The 18,844-nt window shown below is 36.6% G+C and overlaps 1 protein-coding gene across 1 annotated transcript in view; it reads left to right on the forward strand.

The window, feature by feature from the left end:
* Thsd7a (thrombospondin type 1 domain containing 7A) overlaps positions 1-18,844 on the forward strand; it is a 352,216-nt gene that overhangs the window by 227,142 nt on the left and 106,230 nt on the right. Inside the window, exon 6 of the mRNA XM_051151923.1 lies at positions 1,125-1,337. Within this exon, the coding sequence (XP_051007880.1) occupies positions 1,125-1,337 (213 nt within the window). The remainder of the gene's footprint in view (positions 1-1,124; positions 1,338-18,844) is intronic.

Below are 18,844 nucleotides of genomic sequence, written 5' to 3' on the forward strand. Positions count from 1 at the left end.
TTCCCTAGGGCCTAGGTTCTACCTTGCTACAGATTCTTGACCCTGATAACTTGCCAAATGCCAGTTTCATTTTTGTGGAGTGGGCCTGAATCCAATCAGAAAGTGGTTAAATTTTCCCATAATATTTATGCCACTATTGAATCAGGCCAATCATTATTATAGCTTTCAGGGTTCACAACTTGGTGAGATAGATGGTTGCTATTTCTCTTTGGGTCCTGTTCATAGCATCATCTAGTACTATGAACATTTGACTAAGGCTAAAGTTTCAGGTTGATACAAGCTTTGCTTCTCCATATTCTATGACTCACTTACATTGTGTCTTTAACAGTAGGGTCTGGAGGATAAGCAAGAACACTGGTAATAACCTACAATGTTTGGGAGTCTCTGGGGCCAGTTGGCCTACAACTTCATAAGCAATAACCCATTCCTGTAACTGGCCCTTTTTTTGCTAGCATGTGGTGTCTAGTTGGCATATCCCTTCATTATAGGATAACTTCATTTAAACTCTTTTTATTTATAAGTGCATATACATATATTTTAGGACAATTCTATACTACGTGGTTTCCACATGACTTTTCCGAAAGTTCTGTCCTACTCATATCCTACCCACAATACTTAAGCCTTTGTTCTAAATGAGGTAACCCAGACTCAGAGAGACAAATATGGCACTCTTCCTCTCATTTGTAGGTGATAGCTTGGAACCATATAAGACCGCAGTATGGAATACCCAGGTTGGAAAGTTAGTAAGGGACCATGGCCTGGAGAAGGGTGCTTTAAAAGGTGGGAGAGAAAAATGTGATATAGGGAAAGGTGACGATATAAAGGGGCAGAGGGCAGTAATTGAAGGATAAACTATTTTCATTCTTCTTGCTCCTTCCTCCCTTCTCTCCTTCCTCTTGCCTTTCTTCTTTCCTCCCTTCCTTTCTTCCTTTCTTCCTTCTTTCAATAAAATAATCATGGACTCACATTAAGCTTAAATTTGGAATATATGCGCTGGTTTTTCAATTTACACATAACTCCTACCCTTCACCTTCATCCAGCATTCACGCTGGGCTTTAAATCAGCTTCTGAAATATTAAAACTCTGGCATTAACAATACACTTTTTCCTTCCCCAATGACTCAGGATTCAAACTAAGGAAGCGACGCATTACTAATGAACCTACTGGAGGTTCTGGGGCAACTGGAAACTGCCCTCACTTACTGGAAGCCATTCCTTGTGAAGAGCCTTCCTGCTATGACTGGAAAGCAGTGAGACTTGGAGACTGCGAACCAGATAATGGAAAAGCCTGTGGGCCTGGTACTCAAGTTCAAGAGGTTGTCTGCATCAACAGTGATGGTAAGACATGTGCTCCATCACAGTTTATTCAAAAGTTATTCAATCTGAAGGATGTGATTTTACCTTATGATAAAATCTCTCTCTCTCTCTCTCTCTCTCTCTCTCTCTCTCTCTCTCTCTCTCTCTCCTTCTTTCTCTCTCTTTCTCTCATTGTTGCTGAGTATAAAGATCCATTACCTACTCAGAGTATTAATTTTACATTATGTTTTTATTAATAATATTTAATTATTTTATACTTGTTATACACTGTTCTGTTTCGTAAGGACATTGTCTGTGTATTTACCCCCTTTTACAAGCCTTTCTCCCTTCGTTTCCTCCTTTTTCATCCTCCTTTCTCATTCACCTACATTGTTTCACTCCTGTTTTCATGTCATATAGATATACAAGATTTTATCAATCTATATAAATATTTAGAATTCATAAATGAGATGAAATATGTGATATTTTTCTTTCTGATACTGATGTAATTCAGATAGCATGATTATCTTCATTGGTATGCATTTTTACACAAACAATATAATTTCATTATTCTTTGGGTATGAAGCATTCCATGGTGTATCTACCACATCTTTTTTACCCATTCCACTGTTGATGGACAGAGTATTGTCAACTTTGAAAGTAGAACAGATGCAGTGTGATGAGATAAACTTACATTATCAGGTGAATGCTTTGAAGAACAAATTTTAAAATAACAAGGAAAGGCAAAACTTTCTAAGTAATATTGTTTCACTTGCTTCATTATTAAATGTAAATAAGAAAAACAACTGTTGGCATGACGCCACAACTCTTTCCTTCACCCTTGGTCTATCTTAGTGATATAATTTAGTTTCTGAGCCCCCATGCCACAAGGCCTATCACAGCAGTCGTCTCCCTTCCAGGGATGGAGCTGAGCCAATGGACGGTGCTGTCCACAAAGTTCTTAGCATCAAGCACAGTATGGCCTGGGACATTACCATTAACTGTCCTTTCTTAAAACACTATGTCCTGGTGTGAGATCTGACGGATGGCATTTACATCCTTCCTAAGAATGGTGCGCCTGTCTGGGAGAGAACCCTTCCATACACTCAGCAACCCTTGAGCCTCACTGTCTCAGAGTTTACACCCTCTGGAAGGATCATCTCTAAAGGTCCTGTTCACTCTCAAACTCTATGACTCTGCATCTCAGTGAAGGGTGAGCATTGAACCCCAGGGTCCCATAGTCTGACAGTTTATGCTGTCTGCAGCAGAAGCAGAAGCATCCTGGTGGGGGCTCAAGGGCACTGCAACATCTGGCAGCCGTCATAATTCCTTCCATCCTCTTTTCTTCCAGCAAGCAAAATTGTTTCCTCCTGTGGCTCAGCTGCTGCTCAGTAGTAGGAAGAATTCTCTGAAGTGGGAAACAGACACCGCTATCACTAAGAAATTAGCTTTTCACCTTTTAAACACAATATGTCATCCTGTCTAGGGTCTGCAGTAGCCACACAAGGCAACACTGAGTAGAATCTGAACTGGTTCCCGAAATTGAGCCAGGGAGGAGACTGTTGCTCCAGATCTTTTATGATGAATTTATGTCCTCTGGTTTGTTTTATAGAGGTATAATAAGCTAAGATGCATTCTATCTTTAGCTTTCCCCTCTTCTACTCTAAAGCCGAAAGGAAAGAAGACAAAGATTGGCATTCTGAGACTGGCACACAGGAAAGCAAAACAGAGAAAAAAATAAGTTTTTGGCTCTCTTTGAGTATGACTGTGAACTCACACTTCAAACCTTAATTTGATTTGGGTGTATATTATATTCTTAGTTGCTGAAAATCAGTCTTACTTAACTCTCTTTTTGATAGTACATTGTAATTTATTTTCTCAGTTCAAATAAGTTTTCTTGCCCTTCTAGAATCCTAGAAAGGTATTCTAATCCCAGGTAATATAAAATGAGTATTTGAATGAAGCATAAAACCCAAACAGTAGTGGATTAACCAGCAAATTTCTGCCTCTATGTTAGCCATCCACAAAACAGATATGCTTTGTTTCACGAAAATATCTTAATGATATTCTATAAATTGAAAATAGTTTATATAGGAGAAGGGTCACCTATTTAAATAATATTAGTGGTTAATTTTAATTTTGTTACCCGAAAATTTCTAGTAATATAAGTAATCAGATTTTTTTCTTAAGGAATATTTTTTAAAAACCAAAGGTGTGTTAGATAAGTCCAATTATATTACAAAATACTGTTTAGTATGACCAAAACACAAATTGGTGCCTCATAATGCCTATAAGTTAGTTTCCTGTGACTACATACAAAATGAATTAAGCCAGCTAAGAAGTGTGCATATATTGTCCGGTTGCCATTATGTCCTTTTACGAGGGCATCTCACCCATCAGTATATTGACAATGTACACACCATAACCAGTACTGATTTGTCAAAGGTAAAGGTGCAAAGTAATATGGTGACTGGCTTGGCTACAGAGGTGCGAAGTCAAGCAAATCTTCAGTATAAATCTAAGAGCTTGCTGGAATTTGTACATGACAGATTCATAGCTGTGCTGAAAGCACAGGAGCAAGACTGGAGACCTCTAACTACTGCTCCCATGTCATTGTGTGGTCACCTGGTAAGTGTTTAGCAGCTGCACCAAATGCTGCTTTGTAATTTAATCAGGCCCAGGGAATTAACATTGATTGGTGCAGACTCTACCCCCAGGCCGGGGCTGCAGCTATAGATCTTGTTTTATAATTAAGTTAAAGTTCAACTAGGGACATGAAGAACTAGAGAGAGTGAATCTGGAAAAAATTAAAAAGTATTTCCTGGTCCCACATTCCTCACAAATTTCACAACTTTGTTAACAACACAAAAGTATCTGAAGTCTCTGCTTGCTTTGTTCTGAAATATTCTTCTGGAAGCTTCCAGAGACCGTTACGGATTCTGCTTCTGTTTCTTTCTCCAATTGTCTCTTGGAAACAGACTTGGGAAAGGTTGTTGAGAACGGTCAAGGGAGTACTATGTAGATTTTCTGGCAAACAAGGGTGTGTAACACAATTGTGCAGGGAAGAGATCACGGGACAGTCTGAGAAGAGATAAACAACTTATTGTGGTCAAAACTGAAGATCCTGAATGAAGCCAGTGCCAGGCGTTTAGCTCAGTTAAAGGCCCTACTTCAGGTATAGAGAAAGGCGCCACCTGATAGAGTGGGATGCCTCTAAGACTATTCAATTTGGTGAGCTAAGAGGGCTCTGTTCCCAAATTGGTTGGTTAGGAGCAGAACAAAGGCCACTAAGCTGTGGATAGGGGTGTGGTGGCCTACATATGGCTGTACTTCAACTTTTGGGAGGCTGAGCAGAGCATCAAGAGTTCAGTACAATTTGAGCAAGTTTATCAAGATCCAAACTAGCCTGAGCTATGAGCACTGTCTCAAAAGAACAAAAAATAAAGTAAACAAGAGTTTGGGGAATTTGTATCTTTATAGTTTAAACCTATAAACAAAATATGTCCTTATTTTCCCCTTGAAAAATGAAATAAACTGTGACATCAATATTTTCTCTTTCAGAATGTTGACATTATTCCACAGGAATAACCTGAACTCACTGTTCTTTTATAAACTGTTAAAAACTCAGCAGCAGCTTCAAATGCTGATGTGTTCATGCTGTCATTCTTACTTTATCTTTGTTAGTAAATGCTATTTGATTAATTATACTAACAGGCACAATTTACACTCATAGTTGATTCATAATTTTATGAATTCAAGAGGTATATTTGTGAGTCTAGGCAGGAGCTCTGCCGCTGAGGTTTGTACAAAGAATATTTGAAAGCATGATTCCTCATTCCACAGCCTGTACAGGTGCACTTGTGAGCACAAGGACATGGCACTGTTTACTTCATCATTATAGAATGGAAGATTTCACCTAAAGACTCAGTGCCATCGGCCTCTGGCTTGATTTTCTAAAATTCCCAGAAGAAAGTCTATTTCATAGCTTGGGTATAAAGTGTCACCTGCAGGTTCGTGGGCTTGAGCACTTGATCTCTAGTTGGTGGGCCTGTTATGTGAGATTATAGGCCGTTTAGAAGATGGAGCAAAGATGGAGGAAGAGAATTGTGGGGGACAAGTTTTGAGGTTTTTTTGTAAGGCTCTTCCTCCTATACTATCTCTTCTGCCAAGATGTAATGTGTTGAGGGGTCTCAACTCCAAGTCCCTACCACTATGTCCTCCCTTCCTCATCATGAGACAACGAATATACTCAAACTGTGAAACAAATAAAATACCCTGCCTTTAATTACTTCTCATTAGGTGTTTGGACACAAAATGAACAAAGAAGAAGAAAACATGTATACAAGTTGAGAATAAAATTATTTAAGAATAAAAACAGCAACTAATACAGTTAGAATAACAGTGTGTTGAGATTAGCATGAAACAAACCTCAAAAGCAAAAATTCTGCCTGTCTGGGAAACCATTTCAATGTATCATTAACAGTACCAAGAGAACTGACTAAAACCACATACATGAGATTTATTATTTTTGGCAACAACTCCTTGTACAACTGCCTATCTTTTCAGAAACTTTATCACCAATTTCTTCCCTCTGTAATTGTATGTGTGTGCATCCTCATCTAAACAGAGGGAGGAGAAGATGCACACTATTTTTCCTGAGTACTTCATACCATTCTTACTTAATCCTATAAAGTTAGTATCAAGGGGAATATACGTATATACGCTTTCAATATATTGAGGTAAACACAAGAATAAATGTTTAATTATTGAACATTTTACCTTTAGATAATAGGACTCAGATGAGACAATACATTATTATATTTTTAAGCATCAGAAAACTATTTGTACATAAGTTGAAAATAATTAACAATGGACCAATTTATCTATAGTCAGGCTTTTTATGAATAAAATGCTAGAGCTTTTGGTCAAAATTAATATTTTAACTAATTCAGAAGCATTATGGATTCTTCTAGAATTATGAGTTGATCAAAGATTAGGATATCTTAAGTTTATTTTAGAACACATTCCAAGGAAAAGCCAGTATGAGAATAAGAGTAAATAAGTTCAGTATGAAAGTAATGTGTTAGTCAAATTTTCTTACTGCTATGAGAAGAATAACTCAAGAGAGGTATTTATTTTGGCTTACAGTTTCAGAATCATCAGGTCCTCATGGTAGAGAAGATATGATAGAACCACAGGATCCAGCATAAAATTATGGCCGTAAGTGTGGTTGTCAGCAAAGTGCACATGGGGCAAAGTGCAGATGAATCAATGCCTATGCTTCCATAAGTCCTGTCCAAGTGGAATCACAGAAAGTTTTTAGTTTCTCCATCAGTGTCATGTGACAATGAAGCTGATTCACTGCCTCAGTGAAGCTCAGCAGAGGCTGGAGTTCTGGAGGTCAGCCATGTACTCACCATCCATGTAAGACATAAGCAATTTCCAGAAACCACAAAAGTAAGTGTATGTGCAATCTGGAGTGCACAGTACAAACCTTTCAAGCACAAGGGATACTGTATGATGTAAAGAGTGGCAGAGCCCTCCAGGAGTCAAAATACCCAGATGTAGAATAAGTTTCACCCTTGCGAATACTAGAATCCAAGAGTAAGAGGTATAGGACTGCTACAGAAACTCTTTGGCACAGTGGGGCCTGAGCTGCGCATTGAGTCTCATTTGATGAAACTCTTATCAGTACAAAATAAGCTTTAGAGATGATGATACTAAAAGAAAAGAAGATGGTTTTTATATTTTTCATCAATCACTGGTCCATAGCTGCTTACTAGAAGAAAAAGGTGGACTGCACAAGGTTAGCACTCTCTTCATCATGCCAAAAGCTTTGTAAATAAAGACCATCAGGCAAAGGTGATGAAGAATGGTGCTTTATCAGAAGAATCTGAGATGGGTGAAAATATCAATGAAATAAATTTCATTGTATTCACTTTGACCATAAATACAGTCTATTATTAAGGAAGATTCCATTATAAACAAAAAGCCAGACATATTACCTGAACTGAAAGAAACAGACAACAAAGAGAATATCTTCCAGCCTAGAAAGGACTAACCATGCAGATACATCAGATTCCATTTTTGGAGAACACTTTAGATGCTCCGTTGGGCTGACAAATGTGTGCCACTTTACAGCCCCTGCATAATAGCAGCATCAAAACAGGCTCATTTTACCTCCAAATAAAATAGGAGAATTTTATATTACCTCTGTCAGCATGTAGAGATGCAAGAAATTTGAAGGTAGTAAAAGAAAATGAGATGCATCTGGAAGCAAATGTATCAGTAAAAACACAAAGGATGGTAGAGAAAAAACTTGAGGCAGGCCACAGCTAATTACAAGTTCCTTTTTGTATGAAAGAATACTGGGTTCTTTAGTTCATTATTAATAGTAGCTGTAAATGCTGTTTTTATTCCCTCCAATGATGGTATGACATGAGAGCCGTGTGCATCCTTTATTAATGAAAATCTTGGACTGAGCCCAGAATATTTCTATCTAAATATTTCTAGGCCTAGGCCTGGAAATTTCTAGCGCCTGTACAATCTAATTTTCAGCAAGCCTGAACTTTGACAGCTTCTATTTCCAGCTTCCATGTGGTAACCTAGCATAGAATATTTTCTGCCCCCGGGACTTATTGCTGAACAAACTCACCCTTTCTAGTTCTTTCTGAGCTCTGGCGGGCTGTTCAACTCAGCCGTTCTGCCTCAAAACTCCTCTCCAAGTGGACTGATTTAAACTGGCTTATCTTTGAACTATTCTGCTTAGCAAAACTGTCTCTGACCTCCACGAACTGAACTTCAATCACTGCATCAACCGAATGGAACTGCACAAAACTGCACAGCTCTCTCCCCCCGAGCTTCTCTTTCCCATCTGTCCTCATGAGAGTTGGGTATATTCTATCTTTGACTCCTTCTGTCAAATCTTTCTCCGATTCATTACTGTGTCTGACCCTTAATTAGACATCATTATTTAGAATTAAAGTTGGGTACTAAAGGCATGTCTGTATTTCAACCAAAGGGACAAGGGGTGTGTACTAAAGGCATGTCTGTATCCTATTCAGAGGGTTTCAAGGTGTATACTAAGGGCAAGTCTCTATCCCAGAAGGATTACACAGTCCTAGGTCTTTCAATGTGATCCCTTACCAGAGTAGATATGTTGCTGATTTAATATTCCTCTTACAAGTAGCCCTTTTGCTCTCAAGAATGCCTGGGTTCCTCTGTGGAATTTAAATAATTCTATTTTATCATTAGAAGTTAATGAAAATTTAGAAGGCTATAAATCTGAAGACTCAGAACAGTCATTAGATTGTTGATCACTTTTAAATGTTAGAATATTATAAGGTCTTAGATTAAAATTATTTATAAATACTTTGTTTCTTTCTGTCACATTTTCATATTTTATCAAAGTTGTCGCCAAAAGCAGACGAGAATATCATGATATACAAGAATTAGAGATAGACCAGTGACTAACCTAATATTTGTTCTCATGTATAACAGACCTTTACCTAAGGTGAGAATTCTGCATTTAGTTCACTGCACTTTTCTACACAGCTAGTTGATAATACTATTTTATCTGTGTGATCATTGCCTGGCACTGAAATGTATTTCTTATCACAAATTTTATGGCCAATATATGGAAGAGATGATCTTGTAAATGTCAGAACCCATCCCATAACCAAATCTTCTCTCTATAATTTAAGTAATAGATCTACCAAGAAGTTCCCTTTCAGTAGAATTCTATGCCTGTTAATGCCTTTGCAATATAATTAGATTGGATATTATGTTGAAGTTTGTAGTCTCTTACTTACAATTAGGATCAGCTAACACTATTGGTTAAAGTTTATTTTCTATAATGGAGTTGAAATTCTTTATTTAATTTATTGTAAAAGTGAAAGCCATTGGATCCTTTTAGAAAATTTAAGACATCCAGCTATTCTTCAATGATGTTGTGTAATAACCACAATTTTATAATGGATTTTTAAAAATCCGGTGTCAGTTATACCAATCTGTGTCTGTTATAATATATTTTGATATGTTGTTAACAAAAGTTTCTTTTCCTTTGAAAAACTTGGGACTTAGCAAATGGTTTTTGAATTGCAATTTTACAGTTAAGAGGAGGAATATATGGAGATTTTTAAAAGTAGAGTAAATTAGACAAAGACAGTGAGTATTTATCACCTCTTCATATACAATTAACATTTGACTGTTAGCTATCATTCTCAATGCCAAAATCAAGACAAGACAGACCTCATACTGTCATATACAGTAGTAAGGTAACAAATGACCAGGACAGCCAGTTTTCTTACATGTGTCATCTTAAACCAGAGTAGACAGAATAGAATAAGTTAAGGCAAGAGAATATTGACGAAATTGAGAGATGTATCATCTTTTCCTTTGCTCTTTGGATTATTAAAATATTTCCTCTATCAAACTTTTCTTCTTCTGATTTCACAGCTAAAATGCCACTTACTATGAAGTCTTTGGAATTCTTAAAAGGTCATTTTAACATCCCTTCCCTAAATCCTGATCATGTTTAATTGACCACGGGTGCCTTGCCTTGTTACCTACAGACTGTACTCTTTCTCTGTTACTTCCTTAAATACAAATGTTCCTCTACAGCTTCCTGCTACTTTAAAGGCTCACCAAACTCCTGACATGTCAAACCCACTGTCTACCAAAGTTAAGTCTACCATCTTTTTTCAAAGTTAATTCCTTTTCTAGTTTTGCCTATTACATTTACCACTATGCAATTCTGTTGATAGAGTTATGATGTAAGAAACCATAAAGTAGATAAAAAGGCAAATTCCATGGGGAGGTAGCACAGGGCACAGAGCAGAAAAAGAAAGAATGAAGAAAGAAAGAAAGAAAGAAAGAAAGAAAGAAAGAAAGAAAGAAAGAGAAAAAGAGAGGGAGGGAGGGAGGGAGGAAGGAAGGAAGGAAGGAAGGAAGAAAGAAAGAAAGAAGAAAGACCTTGAGATAAAAAATGCCTTGGATACCAGAGAAACAGCCAAGTACTCAGTGTTCTTGTGTTGAAGATATTTACTGGGAGTCAACCTGCAGGATGGGTTTAGAGAGATTGCAGAAGCAGGAAACAGTCCAGGCCTTTCATCCTAAGATAGGGATTTCCAGAGTCTGAACAGATAACTGTCAACATCTTCTCTAATAGTCACTCATAGTTTAGTTGAGATTCATATTTAATTCACAGAAAAGAAGGAATGAGGGGCTGTAACATTAGTTAGATGAGAAAAGATAGTGTGTCTTGGATGAATGTTGGTGGATATTGCCACCCATGGTGCGGATGTAAATGAATTACTATAATTGAGAAAAACCAGGAAAGTTGTCATAGATACTGCTGTCAGAGGATCAAGTGTTCGTTATGCTGCCATTAGGATGCTTACCATAAATTTGTTCTTGCTATTTTACACAATTCGGCTGTTTTACAATTGCTTTCTGGCTTCCTGATGGCTTCTTTGAGAAGTTCAAAGCAATTTTGTAATTGCAGAATGCTCCTTGTCATCTCACCCTGCTATTTTTCCTCTGCATCCCTCCTTTTATCCCAACACTGTACATTTTGTTACATGTAGGAAGCAGTCAGTGTAATTCTCCATGGTAGTGCTGTTAGTCGCTGCTGGATAGTGCCTTATTACCTTTGCATGCCTACTTCTTAGTTCTCTATCCACATAATAGGCTGTCAATAAAGCTGTGGCTCGTCACTAATTTCTTTCTTTTATCCCTAGACAGTGCCTCTTTTCAAGAAATGACTCTCAATTTTTCTTTACATAAATTTTTGTTACTGCCTGCATTGCAAATTCCAGCTTTGCCTGTCAGATGTCAGATAAAACTTGGCACAGAATTGCACACCCTAATAATATCTGGACATGCCTTCGAATTCCATTACTCTCAAGTCTCAGTACACTGGAGAAAATAGAAATTGTCTTTTCATGAGCATAAAAAAAAAAATAAACATGATCCCATATTTTTTTTAAATCCCTGAACTTTTAAGAATTTCTCTAGCAAAATTTTATCTTTAGATTATTTTTTGAGAATCAGCTTTTTTTGGAATGCAGTGATTATAACACTGAATACAGGTTCCTGTGTGAATTATTAATCTGCTTTTTGATATTGTAGTAAAATACATGAATAATCAATTTATAAACAAAAGAGCTTATATTGGCTCACAATTTTGGAAGTTCCAATCTATTTACAGAGGGTACATTGCCTCTGATGGAGGTTCTGGATTATAAGATAAAAATTCTACTTTCACTTCATGGCTAAACAACAAACAAAAAGAAAAAGACCCAAGGACCTTTCCCCAAACCCCTTCAATGTATGTGTTCAATTACCTAAGAAACTCCCACTAAGACATGACTCCTAATTTAAAAAAAAAAATCCCTAGATATTATGCCTCATAGGCCTTTAAGAGACTTTCAGGATATAAACTGTACTACACACATGTATGCACACACAAACACACACACACACACACACACACACACACACACACCACACACACACACGTCCATACACAGATGACTTGTGTTAATCAAAAGAATACAAATTCTTAAGATTGTGTTGGATAAAATCGGAGTTGTGTGAAAGCATTTAGTCGCTTCCATAAGATTTCTTAAGCTACAAGTATCCAGACCAGACAAATCATAATTCCCATGAAGAAGTGTGAGAGGAGTTTCTGTAGATGACAAGAGTTTATGAAAGAAGAGAGAATGTCCATAGAATTCTATGCAAATTAGAAGTGTTTGAGTGTTTGAAGGGTGGTATACAAGAATTATTCAGAAATAGAACTCGAGCCATAGGAGAGTGAAAGGGAAAATAGAATAAATATAAATGGGCTTGATCTTCTTTTAGAAAGAAAGCCACAAACTTTGCTAATAAAAGAAAGTTAATCTAGGAATAAATCAAGTTTTTCATTTTAGTACATTTGTTGTTACTTGTTCATGTCAGTGTTCTCTTGATCCAACAGCACATATTTCCAAAGCAGAGATCTACAGCCATATATTTCAGAGTCTGTCTTTCATAAGAAAAATATTTTATAAGTTGTCATAATCAAAGAAAAAACATTTCAAAAGACCACTCAGGAAGTACATAAAGACAAAAGCCATATTGCCAACTTCCAATTTACTTTGTAGAATCCCTGTGATGAAAAATAACATAGGTTAAAAATACTTCACATGATTATTGAGAAATTCATATCTGAGCTCTGTGTGTATACATCTTGACAGGCACGTAAGAGTATATAATAATGCTATATATACTGTTTATTTTTCTCTTTTTGTGAAAAATACCTCAGGAAATTGATGTAAGAGGAAAGGATTTATTTTGGCTCACATTTTAAGAATGGATCTGTTCTATCATGGTGCAGGCTACTCTGTGTCCTTAGACAAGAGGCAGAAACTGGGAAGGCAGTGATGATGGGCTAAAGAAAAAAAAAATGTAGTAACTTGTCTTCAACTCCTAAGAGTATCACTGTCTCTCAAAATGCTTCCACCGGCAGGAACTAAGTGTACAAACTCATGAATCCATTTAGAAAGAGTCACATTAAAAACATAAACATAATATCAAAAAGCCCATAATTTCAAATTATCTCTTATGTTCATAAAACTCTTAAGTAATACAACGATTATATAGTTCTGTTAGAAGCAAGTGGTGAGTTGCTTATGCTCTGTGTTCTTGGACATACTCCTTATTGATAATAATTTAATGACTATTCACAGAGTCAGCAATAAAATAAAGATAATTTATTTTCAAAAATTATATTATCAATTTCAACTGAAAATGCTATGATATTTAGGTTTTCTAATATTTCAATATACTTACTTGTCATATTTCTTGGCAGTGTTGGTGTAAATTAAACAACTGAATCAATTGAACTAAACTCAGTATGATCTATTGATTACAGTTAGGGGAAAATAACAAACCAAAGTCAGGTCAGAGTCATAAAAGCAGCTTTGCCTACATTTCCAGTATATCATTCTCTTGTCCTAACTTAATAAAAAACACTTCAAGTAGATTTGATGATGACTTAAAACGTAGCTTTGGTCAATAGAAAGGGTAACATTAGATGTGAAAGCGTGAGGACCTGTGTAAAGAATGTGCCTGTCAGTTCTAAGAAAGCAGAAGTATTTATCTCTTGCTAAAATGAAGAAAGGCAGTGTCGTCTCCCCGCTGTTTCCGTTAAAAAATAATACTGTAATCACTGCCAAAGTCAGAAAAGAAATAAGTAACTTTTTTTGAATTATTTTTTTACCAAGTTGTACTTCGTATTGATTTGAGGTATGCATTAACCATAATCTTGAATATGTGTTGATTTCTTTCTACTTTTGCCCTTTATAACGGGAGAGAATGTCAATAATTCTCTTGAAGTAGAGTGATTTGCCTTATTGCTTTGACTTCCTACACATACAGAAGGACTTCTAAGAACCATTCCAAGTGTCCTGGAATGCCCAGCACTTGGAGAGCTGTTTATGGGCTGGTTAGACATCTGTAAAGTTGTAAATATTTTCAAACCCAAATCATCCCACTGCATGCTCTGCATATTCATTTATCTTGAGTATTTTAATATTCATTAACAACTCCAGATCAGGTGATTAATCCTCTGATTAATTGATTTCCCCTTACGTTTCCCTGAAATACATAAAAGTGTGATTGAAAGTAAGTGGAGTACAGGCTTTTTCGAAAAACAGTACATCTTAACTCTGCTCCAGGCTAAACAGTTAAGAAGAAACAGGGCCCAGTTGTGCTAGAATAAAACATGGTCAACATCTGGAATCCAGTTTCCATTCTACTGAGTTGCTCAGCAAGGCTCTGGGATTCTCAAGATATAGTACATACATGATGCCACTGGCTTTCTTCTTTTTTTTAATATATTTTATTAATTTATTCATATTACATCTCAACTGTTATCCCATCCCTTGTATCTTCCCATTTCTCCCTCCCTCCCATTTTCCCCTTACTCCCTTCCCCTATGACTATGACTGAGGGCGCCCTCTTCCCCCTCTATATGCTCATAGGGTATTAAGTCTCGGGTGGATCTGGGCCCAGGGGTCCTGCTCAAACTATGGCACCAGCCAAGGACAATACATGCAGTAAACTTTGAACTGCTACCCAGATCTACCCAATGGACAGGGTGTTCTTCACAGTTGAGTGGAGAGTGGGGTCTGACTGCCACTGGCTTTCAACACACCAACTGACAGTTTGCCAATGAGGACCAGATTTTGAGCAATACCACCAAACCAACATCCTTGAAAATTTGAGAATAATGCAGCAAATATTTAGAAATTTGAGAGTCAATGTTTATGTTTACCTATCTATGCAGTAAATACAACAAGGAGAACATAGGACAGAAGAAAGTGTAAATTATTATGATGCCTAGAGTGATAAGTCTCCTCTATGACAAACTGTACCATTCTTAGGAATCTGAACTAAGGAATAAAGCCCCTAAATGTGAAGGTGGTGTTTGGTTGTTTTTGGTGCTAAGGATAAAACCCAATGCATATAAACATAAGTCACTACTCAACAATGTATGCTAAAAAGAATAACAAGCCCAAAATGCAAATTTTCAAAGAAAAACAATTATCTTCTATATACCTAAAGAGCTCTGACAAAGGGTACAGTGTCTGAAGAGGGGCCGTTTGGTATCTCCTTGGTTTTATTTCTCTGACTACTACAAACAGCCAATACTTCTGAGTTATTAAATGGCTTAAAACATTTAGTTATGCTAATTACTGCATATTTAAAATGTCACAGGATATTCTGGCCTCCTGGTTTGTCTATTATACTAATTCCATCTTTTTGTCTATTCTTTAACCTGAACCAGACCATAGTTTGATCATTATTTTTAATATTATTAAAGTTATTCTTCTTTCCCTGTTTATAACATTCAAAACCTTAGTGACTAGAACAGTTGCCTTAAGTTCCAAATTTATTTTTTCATAGTTCTTTTACTAGAGATTTGGAAATATTAAATTAATATAGAGAAAAATGATGTCTTTATCACTATAACCTGTCCATTTCACAGTTGTTTTACTTTTCTTAATAGTGTTGTGAAATTTTTATAAAGCTGTAAAAACTGGATGAGATTTTATGTCTTTGTGGTCATTTGCATTATATAGTATCATTTTACATTCAGTAATTATTTTCTTTAAAAAATTGAAACTATACCATAAACTTTAAACTTTTAAAGATTAAAGAAACAAAAATGCCAGTTTTTTAGTTTTAAATATACTATTGAAAAAATGTCAAATACTGTCTTGAACTTTGTGAATCTCTATCCACCAAAGTAGAGAATTGCTATAGAACTAAAGTTGATTTGTTCATATGTGGTCAAATATTAAGAAAGTATGTTTTATGTTACAATCATTATTACTGTGAGTAAAGCCCCATTTTCTCTAACTGTTCTCTGTAGTGCAGACATTGAGATAGTTGAACTGAGTTTGTCCTCCAGAGTTACATTTTATTTCTTTAGTGTTCATACTCCAAAGAAATTTAGAAAATACCTCATTAACTGCTGTTTGCACTGTTTTGTTTTGTGTCAACTTGGAATGAGCTATAGTTATTTGAAAAGAAGTCAAGTTTATTCTTTCTCAAGTCTCTGATGGAGTTGAAGACCAGGTAGCTTAGTTTTACAAAGGCTTAGCTGTTTAGGAGTTAAGATAGTTTTAGGTTTAGATAGATGTTTTAAGTAGATAATAACAAGATGTGATGAAAATTGATTTACGTTCAAAATTTTAGTCACACCAGGATAGGAAAGATGCTTTATTCAAGGCTATCAAATACAAATAACCAAAACACTAAGAATGTAACATTTATATAATTCCTGATTGTGTCATGTTTCTTCTTTCTACAGGTAGTTTATGGTTATATACATGTAATAATATAAATGTATATGTAAAAAATGTTTGAAAAAACAAAAAGAAAAGAAGAAACCTCAATTGATAAAATGCCACCCACCCATGTCCCCATATTAGCCTGTAGGGAATAGTGGAGCATTTTTCTTTATTGATAGTTAGCATGGGAAAGCCAAGCTCACAGGTAGGGCCACCCATGGCCTGAGGCCCTGCATTCTATAGAAAGTCGTGAAGAACAAGTCAGTAAGCAGCAATACTCCATGGAAGTTTCTTGAGTTCTTTCTCTAACTTCCCTCAATGATGGACCACAAGCTGTGAGATGAAACAAACCCTGTTCTCCCTACGTTGTTTTTGGTCATGATCATCATATCAATAGAAACTCTAACTAGGACATCTCCTTAACAGAATTTTGTAGATTATCAGGAAAAAGATAATGAATTCTGACAAAAGAAATATAGTGTTGTTATTTTAAATTAAGTATTTTTCAATGCATTGATACCTGTATTATATGTGCTTTTATTAGCTTCCTACCATCCAGTCCAGTTTCTGTGGTCCATATATTCTTGGATAAGTGTTCTTCCAGTGGTATAGTCAGCTTAACCAGGCTACATTTTTGTTTGATAAAACAATTCTCTTTTTTCCAGAAGCTAATAATAGCTCCTTGGTTATGTAGTACTCTGTGCCTGCCACCCCTGTCCATGTTTGGAACTGGCTTTGCTTGGGATTTCATTGGCTTTATGTATGTTGTCATAGCTTCTGTGGGTTCACATATGCAGTTGCCTTGCTGTGTCCAGAGTACACTGTTTCCTTGTAATTATCCACTTCCTCTGGCTCTTATATTTTACCCTCTTTTTTGCAATGGTGTCTGAGCCTTGGGAGGAGGGTATTTGGTATAATGTTCCATTTACAGTTGATCATTTTGCAGTCCCAAATGCTGTGCATCTTGTTTAGTTGTGGATCTCTATGTTGATCACCAGTTCCTGCAAATAGAAGCTACTTTCATGAAGGTTAAGTGACACATTGATCTATGGTCATAATAATAAGTCATTAGCAGTTGTTTTAGTACTGTGTCCATTAAGCGGAATAATAGCACTAGGTTCTCCCCGATGGTCTATTCACTTTTTTAGCTATAAGTTCTGTCCTGATAATGGGCCCAAGCATTAATGTTGTGTTGGAGCATATCTGAAATGCAACAGAGAACAGTTGGTTGTTTTCAAAATATTTGTGCCACTCTTGCCACAATGGGCATATTATGCCAGGCTGGTCATTATTGTAGATTGCAAGGTTCACAGCTGAGTAAGATTGTTGATGACTTGTCTTCCTCCCTAGCATTTCTAGAACCTCCTAGCACAGTGAAATCAGGTCATTAGATATGAAGCCTCCAGATCTGTACACGCTTGAGGTGAGGTCTCTATATTCTATGACCCGAGTATGTGATGTCTTCACAAAAGATCTTACTATTATGTTCTATAGGTAACCAAAAGTATAGCTTATAAATATCTTGTAATGTTTCGGAGTTTATAATGTGTCACTGGCTAACAATACCAAAAGAAGTACCTCATTCTGACACTGGGTTGTTTTTTGTTTGTTTGTTTTCATTTCTTAGCCTTGGGTATCTATAGGGCCATTGTTGCCCATTATAAATGTAACTCCATTTCAACTCTTTTTACGTATGTGATTATATATATATTTTAGGAAGCTTCCAAAGTGGTTTCCAGATGACTTTTTCAAAAAATTTATTATTTTTACTTATCAATTTCCAATATTCCTTCCTCTATCTTGCCTGCACCTCTGCCCCAATCCCTTCCTACTCCTTTGTATTCCTGTAATTCTTTATAAGATTGAATTTTATCTATCCTTCCCAGAAAGCCTCTCCCAGTTGCTCCTTTAGAATTTCCAAAGCTCTATGGGCATTCCAAATGAAACACATATATCTGAAGATTTAAGGGTAACATCCAAAATGAGACAAAATGTGTTGGCCTTATCTTTCTGGGTCTTGACTACTTCACTCGGAATGATTGCTTCCAACTCCATTCACTTATCTGCAAATTGCATAATTTTGTGTTTCAAAAAGCCTTCTAGGCAGAACCCAAGTGTTATGGGCATTAAAATCAATAAATAATAAATGGAAACTCATGGGACTGTAGAGGTCCTATAAAGCAAGGGTACTATCACTTGAGTGAAGTGGCATCTTAGAGACTGGAAAAAAGTTTGGGGGGGTTCGAGACAGGGTTTCTCTGTGTAGCTTTGGCTTGTCCTAGACTTGCTTTGTAGGCCAGGCAGGCCTCGAACTCAGAGCGATGCACCTGCCTCTGTCTCCCGAGAGCTGGGATTAAAGGTGTGCGCCACCACGCCTGGCTTTCAGAATGGAAAAACTTTTTACCAGAGTCTTAGTCAATGTTCTATTGCTATGAAGAAACACCATAACCACAGCAACTTGTATAAAGGAAAACATTTCATTGGCACTGGCTTACAGTTTCAAGGAGTTAGTCCATTATCATCATGGCAGGAGCATAGCAGCATACAGGCAGACATGGTGCCAAAGAGGTAGCTGAAAGTCCTGCATTCAGATAGGTAGGAAGCAGAAAAAGTGTCAGACTGGGCCTGGCTTGAGTATTTGAAACCTCAAAGTCCACCAGCAGTGACACACTTCCTCCAACAAAGCCACAACTCCTAATGCCACTC

The sequence above is a fragment of the Acomys russatus genome, chromosome 10 (assembly GCF_903995435.1).
Source record: "Acomys russatus chromosome 10, mAcoRus1.1, whole genome shotgun sequence".
NCBI lineage: Eukaryota > Metazoa > Chordata > Mammalia > Rodentia > Muridae > Acomys > Acomys russatus.